General features: G+C 43.7%; 1 protein-coding gene across 1 annotated transcript; it reads left to right on the forward strand.

Moving 5' to 3' along the window:
- The first annotated feature begins 6,634 nt into the window (after positions 1–6,634).
- Positions 6,635–8,446, forward strand: noto (notochord homeobox). The gene is made up of 3 exons (XM_046412388.1): positions 6,635–7,374; positions 7,483–7,670; positions 7,782–8,446. The coding sequence occupies exons 1-3, from the start codon at positions 6,984–6,986 to the stop codon at positions 7,986–7,988; spliced, it is 786 nt and encodes a 261-aa protein (XP_046268344.1). The 5' UTR covers positions 6,635–6,983; the 3' UTR covers positions 7,989–8,446.
- The last annotated feature ends 6,774 nt before the right edge of the window (positions 8,447–15,220 follow it).

Consider the following 15,220-nt stretch of genomic DNA (forward strand, 5'->3'; position numbering starts at 1 on the left):
GTAAATGTAAAACTTTCTGCTTTAGACTGACACTCTTTAAACTTCATTCTCCAGTTCTGGCTGAAAGCTGCCGTTTAATCGCCACCACAAACCGGGCTGAAGCTGAGAGCCACAGTCTGGTTGAATACGCAGGTTTGTCATCATTTTCCAATAAAAGGCCTGAGGGGGTGTGGTGTGTGTGGGGGGTCGAGGAAGTGTGGCAGTAATATAAGCAAACAGAGAATGTGAGGAGAGGAAATGGCCTGTCCTAATAATCACAGCCCAGGAGCAGCAGTGCATTCAGCTCGCAGCGCCGGGGTGCTCGACTGCTCTCAGCCTCCTTTCAATGCGCCAAAGCCCTGCAAGCAGCGCTTTATGGACAAGCCCTGACACCCACAGGAAGTGTAAACAGAGGTCAAGTGTTAAAGTCCAACCCGCCAATTCTCACCTCCATTAAAGAGGGGGGTCACCGCAGAGCCCTCAAAGCACCTGGGAAGGGGCCCCTTTAAAACACTGCACTGACTGGTTTCATAAAGCAGCCTTACAAATCAGCAAAGATGTGAAATGTCCTTTAGATCGAATGTATTCATCAAGAAACCGACAGCCGTGTCGTCTGCACTACAGTTTCAGTTTAACATGAGATATTTACCATGTGAGAGTGTGAAAAACTGATTAATGATTAATGAAATCACTTTTAAGTTACCAGCTGATCCGGTTTTTATTACTGACTGAGTTTTTACTTCAAGTAAAAATGCAGGATGAACAGAAGGTTTAGACCCAAAACATTAACTTGGGACAATCCTCAGCTATCCTGGTCATGGTTATCCACGTAGAGCTGAGGAAAAATCTGTGACCGAGCACAATGGCTTTTACTCAACACTACGTTCTTTCTTTTACTCAACACTACGAGGACAAGCCATTCATTTGAGACATATGCTCATAATCAGAAACGTTTTCTTTCTGCATGATTAAACGAGAGGAGAGATACAGCTCTCTTATCTGTGGGGTTAATATGAAGGTACAGCCAGCAGCTGCTTAGCTCAGCATAACACAGGAGGTTAATCCAGAGTCCACAATCAACTCAAACCTTCACACAGACTTTCTTCTTCGCATCCACAGCGTTCTGTTGGGTTTCAGCTCACGGTGGAGTCAAAGGAAACGGGCCAGCTGATAAACTGACTAAAAGAAGTGCAGGGACTGTGAGCATCCAGCGCACCTGCTGTCAGGGTTCACAAAGTGGAACGCAGATCAGAGGGTGTGGTGACGCTTTCGGCCAGTCACATCGCTCTGAAACAGCCAATCACAGTGACGTATGATGAACAGAGATCAACCAATGACAACTGAAGCAGATTCTGTTCTCTTGATGGTGTAGCTCTGAGAAGCCATTCGTATCATATAATATATTTTATCAGGCACACAAGAGTGGTGTCTAACTCCTCATCTAACTCTCAGCAAAAAGGCAAATAAGAATATTACCACAAATGCTGAACTAATCCTTTAACAGCCCACTTGGGCATTGCAGCATTTCATCACTAAACCAGCTTGTTTTTTGTTCATTCGTGTGCTTCGTACTGACGTACACGAGAATCGCACGTAAGAACAGATGTCACTTTTTTTCTTGGTTACACTGCAGTCAAAACACAGACAACAACAGACTAAAGGAACCTTTTGGTTCACTGAAATGTTAGCTCCTCTCACTAAAAGTCAACGCGCTAACATGCTGATGCTAGCTGGCCTAATCTTTACAGTGTTCACCACCTTAGATTAGCGCGGTAGCATGCTAACATTCGCTAATGAGTACTGAATGCTGAGCACAGGGTGGAGTAAGGACGGTGGGAATGTCAATGGCTTTGCAGGTATTTGGTCATGAAAAATCCATTTATTGACCTGATTACAGCACTAAATGATAAGAGATCATCAAATTAACCAAACCAAATAACTGTGAACATATTTCAGTTCGGACCAAAGTGATGCACCGTGTGACGGACCAACTTAGCCTATCAGATTACGTGTTCGGTCTCCCTGCCTGCACTACACTGATTTTACAGAATTACTCTATAAAAACTGCCAACATGACAAATAAAATTTATTATGATGGCAAAACAATCTGGCTGACTTAATTTCCTCCATAAACCAGGTCTTATTGCAGGCGTCGTGGCCTGTGTGGAGTGTCAGACAGGTCGAATACACACATCCTCCATTCCCAGGACGGGACCATCACATCAGCCAACAGAAACCGTTCAGGGAGAAGGTTAATCCCTCATTAAGTTGGTAATGACATGGACGGTCATTTCTGCAAGTGGATGGAGGACTTTCTGGCCTAAATGGCCACCATTAGCCCAGAGGAGAGCAGCTCGTACAGTAGCACTTCACAGCACTGGTGTCGATGCTAATGGTTGCTTAGCCCGGAGGACCAAGCTGCGGCGAGCGAAGGTCCTCCCTTCTGCCACACATGCAAACGAAAAACACACAGAATTTGCAAAAGAGGCCGAATCAATGGTGGAATTAGTCAGTTCATTTCACATTTAACCATTTAGCTGATTGTGTGTTAATTTAGCCTGTTTTACAGAAAGAGAGCAGGGCTGAAAGGTTTTGGTGACAGGACAGGACAGAAGACTCGGAGAGGGACACAAATTCTCTCTTAGTTTCAAGCTGGGGTCCCATAGGGTGAAATTATTCATAGCACACAAAAATCTGGTCCTACAAACTGCTTACTGTTACAGAGGAGTGAAAGCTCAGCTCTGAAAGGAGCTGCAGATTCAACCTGGATTCAAGTCAAAAATGAGGACTTTCAAGAAGTTCCAGAAGAACGTAAATGAAATGACACCAAAGCCCAGTCAGTTGTTAACTGCATTAAAAGATGTTGATCTCAGCTAAAATTAAATTAAAAGGAATGTTCATCCCAAAATCAAAGATACTATTTTTCCTCATACCTGTAGTATTATTTCTCCATTTTGACTGTTTTGTTGAGGGTTGCAAAGTTTTGGAGATATTGGCTTAAAAGGGAAGGCCCTCTTCTATTCAAACCTCGAGAGTTTGCCGTGTTTTCTCTAAAGTTTTCTTAATTTGCTTGTGTTACGTCTGTCTGCGTGTTTTCCCGAGCTGCAGTTGGCCATGGCGGTTAATAGAGAGCCTTGCTCTGACAACATAAGTCACAAGAGCATTTTCACATTTAATTTCACATCATTTATTTCTGAGATTTTTTTTAATGACTTGTGCATTTTTTAACATCCTGAGCAAAAAACTGTGAACCAAACTGGAAATATCTCACATAAATTCATATGAAGCGAGTGTTTAAAGTTGGACTTTGGCAAACGTGTGTGCGTGTTCAGACGTGTTTTTAGACGTGTTGTCTTCCTCTTGCTGTACCACGATGGGCTTTCCAGACAGGAGGATCACTGATGAGTAACTGAGGTAAATCACAGTGAGAACTGATTGCATTTCATTTCATGTATGTTTTCTTAAATGGAAAACTCCAGCTTGTTTTATTCTTGTCTAAGTCGCTAGGAAAAGATGGCTTTTATTTCAACAATCTGCATTATTAATTTATTTGATCGAGGCACCGTTTTCCCTTTGCCACGTGCTGTTTTCACCTGCACTCGAATCAAATATAAAACATCTTTGTGTGCTTTTCTTCAGAGGCTTCAGAGCAGGTGTTTCAGTTGTATCTTTACATCGTATCAGCCCACTGCAGAGCCTGAATGTGTATTGGAGCCAGACGGAGCATACCTGGCCTTTTTACTGGACTCCCATTCATAGTCAAGGTGAGGCCCGAGGCCCAGCAAGGTCCCAGCAATCAGCCCTCGGCCGTGGCAGCGAGATGGCAGAGGCAGGTCGTTCCGGGTCGTTCTGTAAATGGCTTCATAAACTCATTAGCCATGGATGTGCGTGGACAGGAAAGGCTGAGATTACAGTGCCTGTTAAATGTGTCGGGCAGGTGAGAAAACTATCCCCCTTTAACCTCAATAATAATAATGATGACAGTGTTTCTCCATGCTTTTGTTTCATTCAATCACGTGTGAACTGAGCTGACAGGTGAGACAGAACCAACTCCCAGTCGCCGCCGTTTCTGTACATCTCACTTCTCCGCCATAAGCTGGAGGAGGCAGGATTATTTGGAGCATCCATTGTTTGGAGATCCTCACTTTGATCTTTAAAACTCTTTAAAACTGCTATGTTACTTTTTTTTAGAAGGATTGAAGGAATTAAAGCTCACAACTGCTGCATTTGCTCCGGACGGTGTTTTTTATTAGCAGAAAATAAATTTGAAGACGCTTTACTTTGACATTAATCTCATGTATTTCCTGGGAAGCTTTTCCTAGAGATGATGCATAACTAACCTTTTATTTTCACTCCACTACATCGCAGAGGGGAATCACATTCGTACTACCATACTAAAAACGTAAGGTCCATCCTGCATTACGAGTACTTTTACTGTGAAACTTTAAGCACTTTTTTCTCATGATAATTAAGTAAAATCTTGTATTTTTACAGTGAACTATTGTCACTTTTACTTAAATATATTTTTAAATACTGACTGACTGCATCACACACTCCGCTAATGACAGACTGCTGATCCTGTTTTGTCTCATGCTTGCTTGTTAAAGTTATTATTGTGTATAACAGAATGACATTATTAAAGTTGAATTGTGTGCCTTTTATTTTATCTTTGCTTTAGCCAGAACTTTTAGCACGGAATAAAGTATGTGAACAGACAACTATAACTTGGTGTATTTGTACATGGTTGTGTAACTGTACTGTAAGCTGCTTCGGGTGAAGCCACGGCAGGATAAAAGGTGTGAAAATGAGCCACCTTTTTGCATGTAACCAACCACAGACAGAGAATGAATGAGCGCTGATGAGGAGTTTCAAGCTTTCGGCGGGAGCCTCGTTTGGGGAGGGCAGCCTGTAGAGCCATTAGAGAGCAGCCCTTCAGCTTCTTTCTCCTCTCAGGCCATGACTATGAAAAGAGGACAGTGTGTGACAATGGGCCGTGTATTCCTTGTCTGGCTCCAATACACAACGAGGACAGCACCACAGCAGCTCTGTCATTTCAGGACATTTCAGACATTTAAACCCTTATATCACTGGAGTAAGAAGAAGGTTCAGCCTTGGTGAATAGTGTCACCACTGATTATTGTTATTATCAGTGAACGTTAAGCCGATAATATGAGCTCAAGGTGCCTTCAAAGGTCTTTTCTCCAACCAACTTTTGTAAAAGATTTGTTTTTTCAGTTTTGACAAATTTAACCAACTGAAATCAGTGATTATTTTTGGTTGAACTCATCAAAGTAATTGTTGATTAATCTGTTAAAAAAACGGTTAATCGACTAATAGTTTCACACTACGACAGCCGTCCACAACTTTACCATTTAAGTACCATATTCAGTCTGCTTTAAAGAGATAACAAAGACCCACTCTGGTTTGATCTCATCAGACATCATCTTGAACTTTCGTTTGGAGCTGATTTGAGCTAAAAACATCTCAAATCTTGGCGTCAACTGAAAGCTTTTATGTTTAATAAGGATTTCGACATCAAATGACTTGTAAAGACAAGAGACTTTCTGCAGTGAACGCCAGCAAACAGCCGCCATGGGGTGGGTGGTCCGGTCGTGGAGGCATCAGAAGCAGCCGTCCGGAGAGTCTGTGTTTGCCCTCTTCATTAGACATTCTAGTGTCAGTGAAGGAGAATAAATAAGAAGCTCCGAGGTCAAAGGGAAGGAGCGCTTCGCCTCGGTGTTTAAATGTGTTTTAACAGTTACTTAAGGCTCTGGAGAAACTCTCCGCCACCTCCAAATGATGGAAATGAGCCTGCAAAGTTTGCAGAGCTGGCAATAATCCAAGTTGAAAGAGACGATGTCTTTGTGTAAGAAAGCAAATCACTTCCTTTAAAGGAGCCGCGGAGCGCTTCATCTCAAAGCCTCTAATGAGAAAAAACGATAAAACAAAGCAGTTGATTTCCTGTGCAGGATGCATTTCAGAATAAGGGTCTCTATCCGAAGTGAGCAGCAGTACACTCTGGGTGGATTCATGAGACCTGAGGCTGTCATTTCATTCACAAGACACGTTTGCATTAATACACAATAAAAGGCTCCACTTATGCGACTGAAGGCTTTCAGCCAGCTGCCGCTTCGGGCCTTTCCCAGCCAGGACGGGGTCGCTAAACCTGTGGATTAACGCAGAGGCTGAGATTAGCGGAGTTGCAGTTTGGTTAAACCAGCAGCACCACTCTGTCACCACGTCCGACCCGCTGAATCTGACGCCTCAATTACGCAGAGGCGTTATTCAATTTCAAGAGCGACACCGCTGCTGTTAAAAGGCACACTTTGGAAATGGAGCGCATTCGTTTTATACAGGAAAAAGATTATGGACTGTTTACACACAGGAGTGATTCTTGGTTTACGCCTGGTTGCGAAAAACACAAATCCCAGCCTTTAATATTTCTAAATTGGACAGCTGAGAAAGTGCAAAAAAGGGGGATCCGAAACAAAATCAACACAGTGGACTCTCTGTCGGTCGTACAGCTTGGAGTCGGCCTCCAATTGTGAAGCGACTTGTTACGCTGCTTAAAGCATCTGTCGGCCAGCCAGGACTTAAAAGGCTCCAAATAAGATGATTTGGTAACATCAAGGCTTTCCCAGCGGTAATGATTACATTTGGACTTAAGATCCATGCAAGAATTTGTAGGCCAGTAAATCTCCCGAGTTCCCTGCCCCCACGACTCTTCAAAAGCCTTGTCATTCAAAGGGTTAGGATGTTTGACAATCCCAGCTTGTACTACTCCACCAATTAATTGGATACGTTGTCGGGATGTTCGCTTCTCTCATCTGCTACTTAGAAAGACAAAGGATCGATGGGGGGCTGTTGACACCTCCGCGTCCGGCCGGAGTATAAATGAGGACTCTGCGGAGGAGCAGCATTCACTTCCCCGCTGCACTTGGAGCAACAACTTGTTTTCTGCAGAGACCTTCGAGATCTGACTCTTCTTTTTTTGCGTTGGCAGAATGCAGGTGCCAAACAGACCAGTCGGACTTTATGGATATTCCGTGCGTAATTACGCACCAACATCGCTGTATCCACAGCACCAAAGCGGCCAGTGCGCATCGTCGACGAAGCCTCCAAGTGGAAAATCTTTCACTATTGATGCTTTGCTCGCCAAGCCGGAGGACGCAAGCAGCTGCAGGACGAATCCTACTCAGTGCGGAGAGAAATATCAACCAGCAGCTCCAGCTCTGCCTCTCACCGGACACGTAGGCCTACCGGTAGCAACAGCACCTTACGCCTACTCACCAAACATGTTGCACTCAGCGTTCCACACACAACCCGGATACTCGGTCTACTGCTGCCCGCCTTTCGCCTACCAGCCATCGTGTCGTGGAGCGTTTTACGCACAAGGTAAATGAAGTAGTTTTCATCACCTCTGGGAATGATCAGAGCCAGATCGGTCTAAATCTCAAGTATGAAACCACAGTGACTGAATGTGTTATCTCTCTTTTCTTACAGCTTCCATGTCCAAAGTCAACGCAGGACTGCATTCGTTCAAAGCTAAAGGTGGGAAGTCCAAACGGATGCGCACCAGCTTCACCAGCGAGCAGCTCTCCCGGCTGGAGAAGGAGTTTGCACGGCAGCAGTACATGGTCGGGTCCGAGAGGTTCCTCCTGGCCTCGGCGCTGCAGCTCACAGAAGCTCAGGTGAGAAATAGATCCTGGAAAACCACAAGCGAACCATTAAAAATGTCTCCGGGAACATTCACTTTTTAACTACAGAGGTCTAATATGTCGTATCTCGTTTTGTGCCTCCAGGTCAAAGTCTGGTTCCAGAACCGACGCATCAAGTGGCGCAAACAGAGTCTGGAGCAGCAGCAGGCCAAACTGGCCAAACTGGGCCTGGCTGCTCCGCCGAAAAGTCCCGGATCCCAAGGCCACGGGGATGAAGGGGACGAGGATGAGGAGTTCTCCGACTTGGACGTGGATATTGACGTGTCTGATGACTACACTGACCACTGTTGACCGGACAGTGGAGGAGATCATCAAGTGGAAAAGACCTTTTGTACATACAGCTGAGGAAGGAGGCCTGAGACTCCGACGACGACTATTTAATAGATGTATAGTTATATATTTAATTTTCTACACTGATTGCTCTTGGATGAGTTCACTTCCTGTGTTCAGTTTTTGTATATTTGAATGAAATATTCAGAAATATATTTTATGACATTAATGGAAACCTTGTCCTGTTCATTCTTCTTCAGCCGCGAGAAGATTTCAGAAATGTTGGAGGTTGACATTTTGAGTCACAAGAAAATAAGAAATCAGCTTTTATGATTTGCACATGTGACAGGAAACACGTAACCTGAAAAAGGCCCCTGAAAACATTCTTCTTGTTAAAGCAGTTATTTCTCCTCAGGATGTTTTGCTTCTCACTCCTTTGACTCATCACAGTCCCAGTGAAGCAGATGAGCTCAGTTTGTGAGTGGTGTTGATCTCGTAATAAATTATAATTCCTAATGTTAACTTTAAGTGTGGCTTATTTAGCTGCTGTATTTAATGTCACAGATTTAAACCACATTTTCAGGGGCTTTAAATTAAAAAAAGACAAAGAAATCACAGGCTTACTTTAAATATCAGACACATTTTGTCCAGCTGATGTTTACAGCTTTCAGTCACAGTTTTGTATGTTTACATTTTAAAACAGTTTAATTATCAAATTAAGGAGAACGAACAAATGAGCTTCTTCAGTTGACGGTCCAATGAGACAACACTGATTGAAATTAAAGCAACTGACTGTTTGGCTGTTTGTGAACGTGATGGTCCGTCAGTCTGCACGTTCGTGTCAGGAACTGATTTACTTCCTCTCTAATGTGCCCCATCAAATCATGAGCCCACCCTGCGGCCCCTCCTTACCGCCCCTCTCTGTGCCCAGTTTGAAGAGGACGGAGACGTGGAGAGACATTTCCTCCCAGGTTTGATCTGAGACCGTTTCTGCTTGAAGTCTGTGGTGGACTCGAGTTCCCCTCTGATTTAAGCTAAGCAAATAAATAACCAGCTCAGGGATTAGCTGGGATATCTGTAACCCGGGGTGGTAGGGGTCAGTCTGTCTCAGGGCTGCAGAACTACGTCTCACTGTTTAATCCCTTTAAACGGTCCGTGCGCCTGTTCTCACTGCTCCTCAATGGAAGTGGCTCCCACATGGCCGCCCGCCGCCGGCAGGTGTCCCGTCTCCATTCAGAGTCGACATCTTTCCTTCCAGGTGGAAAGGGACTCGTTCTGTCCGCTGAAGCCTGCCTGGCAGACATGAGGGATAAAACGGGAGAGAAGACAGCGTGCAGAAAGGATTGGGATGCAGCAAATGAGTCCATCAGAGCAGCTAATTGAAGTGGTCGACCTGAAAGTCCTGTCCTGAGGATGACTCGCTCGAATCAGACAAAGACAGCTGATGGGAACACGTCTTTTCAGTCCCCACTGGTCAATATTTGTGTTAATTATGTATCCTCACAGCTTTCCAGGGTTTAACGGAGGAGCTAATAATGTGATGCTGTTGTAAGAACAGTACAAGCCAAAAGGATCATAAGGATTTCTTTACTTCTGTGGTCCGGTTTCCTTTGTAAAGAAGAAAAGAAAAATGAACCTGACGTCTCATACTGGCAAGCTCCGCTTAGCCACAGCGACAGGTTGATTTTGAATCTCCAAACTAAGTGATAAGCTCCGTTTATAACTCGTGAAAGTCAAAAGAAAACTGCAGAAACGCTCCGCCAACCAGCTGCAAAATTAAACTTTTAATAAATCACATAATCTTTGTGCTGTCCTGCTAACCACACTTAGTTTGAAGGATTCTGCTGCTTAAAATGAAGCAAAATCTACCTGAGAAAGAATCTGTTCACAAAGACTGTGGAAAAGTCATACTTTTTGTGACTTATCAGACCTAAGATAAGTCTGATAAGTCACAAAAAGTATGAACCCTTTGGTATATTTTACAAAAACTATTATGATATCAAAACATGTGCAGTAACACAATAACCAGCAACAGAACAGAAACTAATCAATGCTGGACTTCAAACAAAACAGAAACTGAGATCAGCGCAGCGAACGAGCCCCATTAACGATCAGACTAACAAGCCAAAAAACTTCAAACTTCATACCTGTTTTCCTAATTTCTGTATTGGCTGCTCTCAGTACACAGAGACCTCACATACCACAGATTAGCGCATTTATTAAATGTTTAGTAAACTCACACAGAATGGCTCAATTCTCTTTCACTGTGTTGCTTTTTCTCCACCCAAACACAATCAACAATTCAATCATTTCCTGTGCAGAAAGGTATTTCAGAATACGGGTCTGTTTTCCATGTGCAACATTTGAGTGCAAGAAAGGAAATTTACTCAGATAAGAAGCTGAGCAGAGAGATGAAATACAAGCTGGGGAGCATAAAGTTTCCAGACCACATGGACTTTGACTTCTGTTCTGCATTGCGGTTGTTTGTCGGGACGTTTGCAGGCCCGTTCTGCTGGGGCACATCAAAGACACGACGATCCTCTTACTGACCAAACTGTGAAAAAGAAGACCCACAGACTGAAGCTGCAGGCCGCACAGGCGCTGTGAGCGGAAGAAGACGGCTGGTAACCGTATCCAAGAGAGAAGTTTAATAAACAGTAACAGAGCTGATCTCCTTCTCCTGTCCGCCACCCCCTGCCTGCTCTCTCCGGTTGTCCCTGCTCGGTCTGATTAGGCCTGAAGCGCCGCTGAGGGAGCAGAATTTGTGTAAAAACCCCAGAGAGCCGTTTCTGATGTGATCAGCCGGGAATGGAAGCTCCCCCCTCCCTCTCCTCTGTCCACAGCCCAACGTAATCCCATTGAGGGGAAGAAAGAAGCAGTCAGAAGCCTGGGAAAACCTGGAGAGGCCCGGGGAGGTGAGGGGCGGGGGTCACCGGGCTCGTCGTCCCAATTAGCACAGGGCACCTTAACGGCTGGAAACATGCCAACGCTGGCTGGGCTTCTTAAGACTCTCTGCAGGGTCTGAACTGAAGCTCCTCATGAAAGGCAACATCTTCATTTGCTCTTATTCTGTTCTGCACTTTACACACTTTGTGCGGGTGGCAGAGACGAGAGGTTTTGTTTTTTGCTTTAAATCAATCCCAACTGTATTTTCTAGAGCTGAAACAACTAGCAGATAAGTCAGAGATTAATCAGCAGTCACTTCGATGACTCGATTAATCGTCTAATTAAGTGAAAATGTTTGTTTTAGCCTCTCAAATGTAAGGATCGACAGTTTTTCTTTGTCATGTATGACAGAAATTCAAAGACTGGGATTACTACTGTGGTGACTGGCACAGATCACAGAAGTCTGCAGGTATACTGGCAATAAAAATTTCTTTGGTTCTTCAAATGTCCTTTCTCTAAATAGAAAACGTTTACTGTGGGCAGAATCATGTGGCTCACAGACTGTAACACTAAAACAAAGGAAGCTGAGATTTTATTTTCATGTTCGCTAATCTGCCACCTATTTTTACGATTAATCAATTAATCGTGACTGATGCCAAATATAATTTCCCTGAACTTAAAGCTGCATGTTCCGACCGCTTGTTTTGTCCAAAGATCAGCATTCAGCTTTTTAAAACAGCAAATCTTAAATGACTCGTTTCAGTTCTGTTCTAAAATAGATTTTATAAATGAAAAACCTCCTTTTTCAATACTAAGGTTTGAATTTCCATCAAACAAATGCACTTAAATAATAATATAATAATATATTATATATAATAATAATAATATATATGGTAATATTTTTTCCCTGTTTTTTAAAACATTTCATCAGCTCAAAGACTTGATTTTTCTCCTCCCTGAATTTAAAAGCGGTCGGTCACATGACTCATCTCAGATGCATAATGCAGCGCTGAGAAGGTGTGAAAGTTCTCATGGAGAGCAATAACCTCCACCTCCAACAGGACGGTGCACACACATTTGACCAGCGCGGGTTTTAGGGCAGGCGGTCGTAAAAAATAAAAGAAGAAGAAAAAAAATCCTGCTTTGCATTTTATTTGCAAAGACGAGGGCTCCTCTACTCCATCTAATAGTCATTAGCTTTCATTACAAGCGTTTGAAGTAGGAGCCGCCCTTTGTCTCGCCCTGAAAAGGCCGCATTTGAGGTGCACAATGACTTCAGACACGGGCGCAGACCAGACGAGCTCGCCTCAAGTGGAGCGCTGATGTTTGGGGAGCGGACTCCCTTTTTTCTGCTTCCTCCCAGGAAACAGCAGTTCCTTTTCCCATCGTGTGTCCGGCGACGGAAAACCCCGTGAGGCAAGTCAGGACCCAAACACACAGGAGAAGCCCGGGAGGAATAAGTAAATAAATAATATGCGTAATTTATCCAACGTGCGTCTTTTACGCACAGCGGATAAAAAGCGGAATCAGTCATCTCTCTATAAAAGTTGGAACCAGGACTCGACTCGACCGGGACTGTGACACCCAGCAGCAGATATAAACGTATCATCACGTCATCAGAAAGTTTAATGTTTAAACTATGCGGTCTCATCGTCGAAATGCTCACACGGCAAACTGCAGTGGCTTTAAAAACTTAAGTTTTAAAAGGTTTTTTATTAAAGGCTCTTCTTCACGCCATTGAATTTTCGGAATGAAAAACATCGCAGATAAATCTCACTACACACTGAGATAAACACCTCCTGTTGATATGATTTTCCTCCAGGCCGAAGGGGTGTTTGTTTATGTTTGGAGGGGGGGCTGGTTGGGACGGGGGGGTGTTGGAGCCCCGTACAGGTGGACAAACGACCGCACTTCTCACGCAGGTGGCACAACCGCAGCGACGTGCTACTTTTCCCATCTCGTTACACTGGGGTGAAATTTTCCAAGTATTTAAGTGGAATAGATTAGCTGAGCACACAACGCTAATGCGAAACAAAATGGCCAATTAGTTTATTAATGAAGGCGGGAGGTGACAGGGAGACCCCGAGCTTCTGCTGGCCTCCGCAGTCTGGTCTGAGCTGACGGCTTTAATCAACACCAGGAAGAAAGAACGGAAGAAAACCGGACCGGAATTATATCTACAAGCCATTTAAAAGAACATAAAACCAAGCCAGCATTTAAGACTGACGTCTGAGCACACGTCAGCCAAATCCAAACGATTAAGTAGGCTCTGTTAAAAAGCGATCGCTTCATGGTTAAACAGATTTGTGCGCTTCTCAATCAATGAAAACGAAGTTGGATTATTGTGGTTTACGCAGAAACGAAACGACACGTCGTTATGGTCGAGAAAAGATCACGTACTGCTTTTGTCACACCAAACACGACTCGTATGCCTTCAACCTGTCCGAGTCCGAGTTTCTGTCAGTGACCTGGTGATGAGATCCACAGCTGAGGACGCGGTCGACCACCGAAACCGAAAGTCACACTGAAATGACAGGATGAATGTCGTCATAATTCCAGTTTACGCACAAAGCTCACAGCAGTGAACAGCTCGCCACAGGTGACTGACTGCATGTTAAATTTGTACAGTTTGTTATGTACGGGGTATAACAACAACACCAGCAACTGCAGTCAAAAACTCCGACTGGCCTCTATAAGGTACAACATGTCCTGCTTCAACTGAGCCACTGGGTGGCAGCATTGCCCTTAAAAACACAAACAATATCACCAACGAACAGGGAGCTTTGGGTTTGATCGATTTACCTCCAGCTGATTGAATGATTTACTGAGTGAACAGCAACTGACGTAATGTTTCTGTAAACGTTTTTCCCCTGAAAGTAAGGTCTCTAACAGTGGAAATAATGTTTGCTGAAGGTTCTTGCATTACCAGCTTTTACAATAATTTCCAGACGGTTATAAAGTGCGTTTTCTGACGTCATCATCATCATAAATAACTTTGGAGGTGCAGCAATTCATGATGGAGATCGAAACAGTCTCTGTGGATGGTATTTTGATTTAAGAGGTTTAAATTTGTCATTAAGTAATCACACTGATGTAATGTTGTTAATTACCACCTGCAGAAATCCCGTTTCCCTCCATCATCAGTCATCAGTTGTGACACCACAACACTGTGACCGCTAGAGGGCAGCACTGAATCTGTCCTCTGGTCTCCTCGTCTCTCTTTTTCCTGTGAATATTTGACACTGAAAGATTATTTAACAGAATGTCTGTGAAACTGCACATTTTTACTGTGTGAGAAAAATTTGGACAGTGGCGTGACTGACGGATGACCAGTCAATGATCAGAAAAAAAAAATCAGGTTAACAGGAAGTGACGGTGAGCTCGTGTCAAATCTTACAGAAGAATTTTACATTTTCTTAAACTGTTGGCAGAAAAATCTCGGTAGCAAATCTACTTTTTGATCTACTCTGTTTTCTAATTGTCTTACTATTTTGCTTGTTTTTAGACACACACCCAGGAGGTCAGTAGTGACACTGATTAAATAAAGTCTTTCTTTTTTTTCTTTTACTCAAAATTAAACTGTTTACATGGCACCAACGGCCAAGAATCAACTGTACCGCAACAATTTTAATTTTTACATTAAGCTGCGAAGTGACACAAGCTGTGCAGTGTAATAATAACAACAACAATAATAATAAAGTCTTATTTTTCACATTCTTCACTGAATAAATCAGACGTGCTGCTTCTTTGTGTTTCTTTCTCCCTGAATGACTGCAGAAAACGTGCCACAGTTGATAAAAAGTTAGACACATGATGAAAGTGTGCTGTGGAGAACTCAGATCTGCTCTTTGCCGTCTTTTGTGCTGCCTTTCTTCCCTCTCTGATTTGATTTGGTCAATGTGTAACACGCCACAGCTGTCCTCCCCCGCTCCTATAACTAATACATAATCTGAATACGTTATGTTATCCAGTGTGAACCATAAAACCACAACAAATATCAGCATTACGTGTTTTCATATGCACATTATGGTCACCACATGCTACCTAAAAATTATATTAAAGTAGAAAAAGATGTTTCCAGGTCGTGCTGCTCGGGTTGTGAGTTGAAGATCACTTTGGTCAGACTCTCACCTGAGGGGGGGTATAACCGCAGGTACGGAACAACGGCAGACTGCGCTGCTTGTTTCTGTTAATGCAGGGCGGTTTGGACATCTATTAACCAGCAGCGATCAGGGTCAGTGCGTAAAGGCCCACAGGGTTTCATCATTAAACCGGCTCGGTCAGCCCTCAAGTTCCTGCCGCCGCCGCACTGTGGGTGAGACGTGGGACTACGTGACCGAGTCCTGAGAAGGTGCAGCGCTTTGCGT

The sequence above is a fragment of the Scatophagus argus genome, chromosome 15 (genome assembly GCF_020382885.2).
Source record: "Scatophagus argus isolate fScaArg1 chromosome 15, fScaArg1.pri, whole genome shotgun sequence".
In the NCBI taxonomy this organism is placed as follows: Eukaryota; Metazoa; Chordata; class Actinopteri; family Scatophagidae; genus Scatophagus; species Scatophagus argus.